The sequence below is a fragment of the Coptis chinensis genome, chromosome 7 (assembly GCF_015680905.1).
Source record: "Coptis chinensis isolate HL-2020 chromosome 7, ASM1568090v1, whole genome shotgun sequence".
NCBI lineage: Eukaryota > Viridiplantae > Streptophyta > Magnoliopsida > Ranunculales > Ranunculaceae > Coptis > Coptis chinensis.
In genome coordinates this window covers 8,434,337-8,437,520 of record NC_141462.1, presented here as the reverse complement: position 1 = coordinate 8,437,520, position 3,184 = coordinate 8,434,337, and the positions used below count along the sequence as shown (strand labels likewise).

Below are 3,184 nucleotides of genomic sequence, written 5' to 3'. Positions count from 1 at the left end.
GCATCCATGAATGATAGCAGCTTCGTGCCCACAAGTCCGGGTCGACAAGTCGGTCGATCACGGGTAGTGGGAAGTGTCCTTTGGAGTTTCTTGGTTGGCGTTGGTGAAGTCGGCGACAGCGATGGATTGTACCATTCTTTTTGGAATGGCCACTATGTTTGCTACCAATCTAACGGGTAATCGACCTTCGGATGAAACCTACTTGTTTGAGTTTATCGACCTCATCGTTGACCGCTTTTGAAAGCGTAATGACAATCTTCTAGGTCGTTGTCGATCCGGTTTGGCACCGGGGTTGACGTTTAACGGTGGCATGCAACGCTAGGATCTATACCAGCACGCGTCGATATCGACCAAAGCGAACACATCTTTATTCATGGACAGAAAATTTACAAGATGAGCCTTAAGTGTGGGGTCGAGGTTAGCCCGACATAGACGAGTTTAGGTCGTCTTACGTTTCCCCAATTCACTTCTTTGCCTTTCTTGATCGGTGCACGGTTCGTGCATTTTGAGTGCTCTCACGGAGGATTGCACTTTGCAGATGTTGTCCGGTCCGATGACTACTTTTTGTAGTAGCTGTAGGAGTGGAGCGTCTTACGTGGTTCACGACAACGTGGTCGAGGTGATCGGCATTGCCGCGACAACGGAGGCTGGGGTGGTTTCTTTGCAGCTCCATTTGGTTGTATGAGGCTGGTGGTGGGGCGATCGCTAGGCTTTGTTTTGCACGTGGCGTTCTCTGGGAGGCGACCTCAAGGATTTGCAACGCTGGTACAACTGCTGCCTTGGTGGAGGTCGGGATCCATGCTGGTGAGAGGAAGTTCTTGTTGGAGCCCGCAGCGTTCTGTTTTGGTACGCTGGCTCTCACCTCGGCCACTAAGTCTTTGGCCATTGTATAGCTGGTGGGCTCGTTTCTGACGGTGATGGGAGATTCGGCGATCTTGTTTGCTGCGATGATCTGGTTACAATGATGGGCCTCGAGCTGGTTGCTTCGAAGCTCCATCATTCCCCTTGGGCCCGAAAAACGGATCACTTGGTGCAAAGTGGACGGTACTGCATACATTTGATGGATCCACCGTCGTCCTAGAATGGCGTTGTAAGACGACTTGGTATCGAGGACGCTGAAACGCGTGTTGAAGCTGACCTTGTCTTCTCGGGAGCCCACTGAGACTGGGAGTATGATGTCTCATATTGGGTCGGATCTGGAGCCATTGAATCCGAAGAGGGGTGCGATTGGGTCTATGAAGACCGACTTTGGCAGGTTCATCTCTTGGATCGTGTGGTAGAACAAAATATCGCAGGAGCTGCCAGGATCTATCAAAACTCGCTTGACGGTCCAGTCGCTGATTTTGACGTGGACCACGAGTGCGTCGTTGTGCGGGAGGCAAACCTTGTTGAGGTCGGCCTCTGAGAAGGTGATGTCTCCTGTCCTGCGTCCTGAACTGCGTGGCGTGGGTGCGGCCTGTGAAGAAAAGTTGTAAACTTCATGAAGGGCGCCAACGCGCCTTCTCTTTTCTAGCGAACTTGAGATGGAATCATCCTGAAGTGTGATCATGTGGATGGTTCTGTCATACTCGCGACCTCTTGATGGCTGATGGCGATCTTGACGGGAGCGTTCTCTGGAACGTCCTCTGCTGTGAGGACGACTTTGGGACCGCGGATCGCTACGTCGGGGTGGGGATCTGCTTCGTATTCTGCGGGCCATGAGCTTGTGATGCAGGTCGCCGTCGGGTATATTGGTGTATTGCTTGATGTGTCCGGCTTCAACCAGGTCCTGCAAATAATGCTTGAGCCCCCAGCACACGTCGGTCTCATGGCACCTAGCACGGTGAAACGCGCAGTAGGGCTGGTCGGGGCGATCTGCTGGCTGCCTTATCTCCGGTCGGTAGAAGGCAGCTCGCTTGATCTTCTCTAGTATGTAACTAGGAGATCTGGTGAGCACGGCGAATTCTCGGTTATTACTTGGTTTGGGTTTGGAGGATTGCCCTTGTTATCGGGGTCGCTTTTTAGAGGATGATGTTACCTCGTAAACCTCTCCTTCTTCTGTTTCTTCTTCTTCTTGGTTCTGATCTTTCAAACCTTCTTGCAGCTTGATGTATTTATCAACTCGAGCGTACAGCTCGGCCAGCGTTTCTGGCTGGTCTTTCAGGAGCGATCTGGTGAGTGCGGTATTGCGGGTGCGGCAGGCGTTTGTGAAAGCCACTGCAGCAAATGACTCTTTGAGGCCGCTTTCCATGTCCAAAAGTTCTGTTTTGAACCGGCTTAAGAAGGAGCTGTAGGTTTCCTCCTTACCAAGAGCGAGCTGGAAGAGTGAATTGAGATCACCCTTCTTACGTCTGTTATGGACGTATTGGCTTGAAGCAGTCGGTGAGCGATTCGTTGAAGCTTTTATTGAGTCTGCCTCGAGGGAGAAGAACCAGTCGAGTGGGCCATCTTTTAGACTTGCCGAAAATAGTCTGCAATGGAGATGGTCGAACTCTGGTGCACTGTAGAGTGCAAGACTTTGAACATACCGGGCTATATGCTGGCCTGGGCATGTGCGGCCGTCGTACATTGGGAACCGTGGTTAGACAAAGTCTGGAGGAGAGACTTTGTGAAGTATTTCAGCAGCAAATGGAGATGCGCGGTAGGTTTTCAGCATCTTTTGCACTATCTGGGTGGAATCTTTCTTTTACCGCGTTTTTGTCGAGCCTTTGGCTCACTCGTTGATCGTTGGTCGACGTTGATGGCGCCGTCCTCTCAATGATGACACCTAGTGGGTTATGTGTATCCACCGCGCACGTAGTGTGGCGTTTTTTCCCGAGCTCGGCTATTTGCTCGTTCACTATCCCTAGTTGTCCTGCTAAAAGGTGGAGTTGAGCTTCGAGGCTTGCCATGCTTCGTGGGCTTGAGAGTTTTGGCTACAGATTTGTTTGGAAATGGTTTGGTATCTCAAGTAATCGAGACCACAGACGGCGCCAATGTAAAGGTGTGATTTGGTTTTCCCTTACAAACAGTCACTGGGGGACTGGAATAGGTTATTGGATGAGACCGAGTTCAACTTGAGAGCGAACTGCCTACGTATCTTACTCCTGGTTGTATGGGAGAGAGTAGAATCAGGTCTGGCGTAGTTCATAGGAGAGGTATTTATAGAGATTGAGAGTGTATCCTTGCTCACCACGTGTAATGGATCTCTCAAATGAGGGGTGGA

At 50.9% G+C, this 3,184-nt stretch overlaps 1 protein-coding gene across 1 annotated transcript; it reads right to left on the bottom strand.

Moving 5' to 3' along the window:
• Window positions 1–1,984: 1,984 nt before the first annotated feature.
• LOC147485757 (uncharacterized) lies at window positions 1,985–2,548 on the bottom strand. The gene has a single exon (XM_086573580.1). It carries the CDS (start codon window positions 2,546–2,548, stop codon window positions 1,985–1,987), a length of 564 nt encoding a protein of 187 aa, XP_086429706.1.
• Window positions 2,549–3,184: the final 636 nt, after the last annotated feature.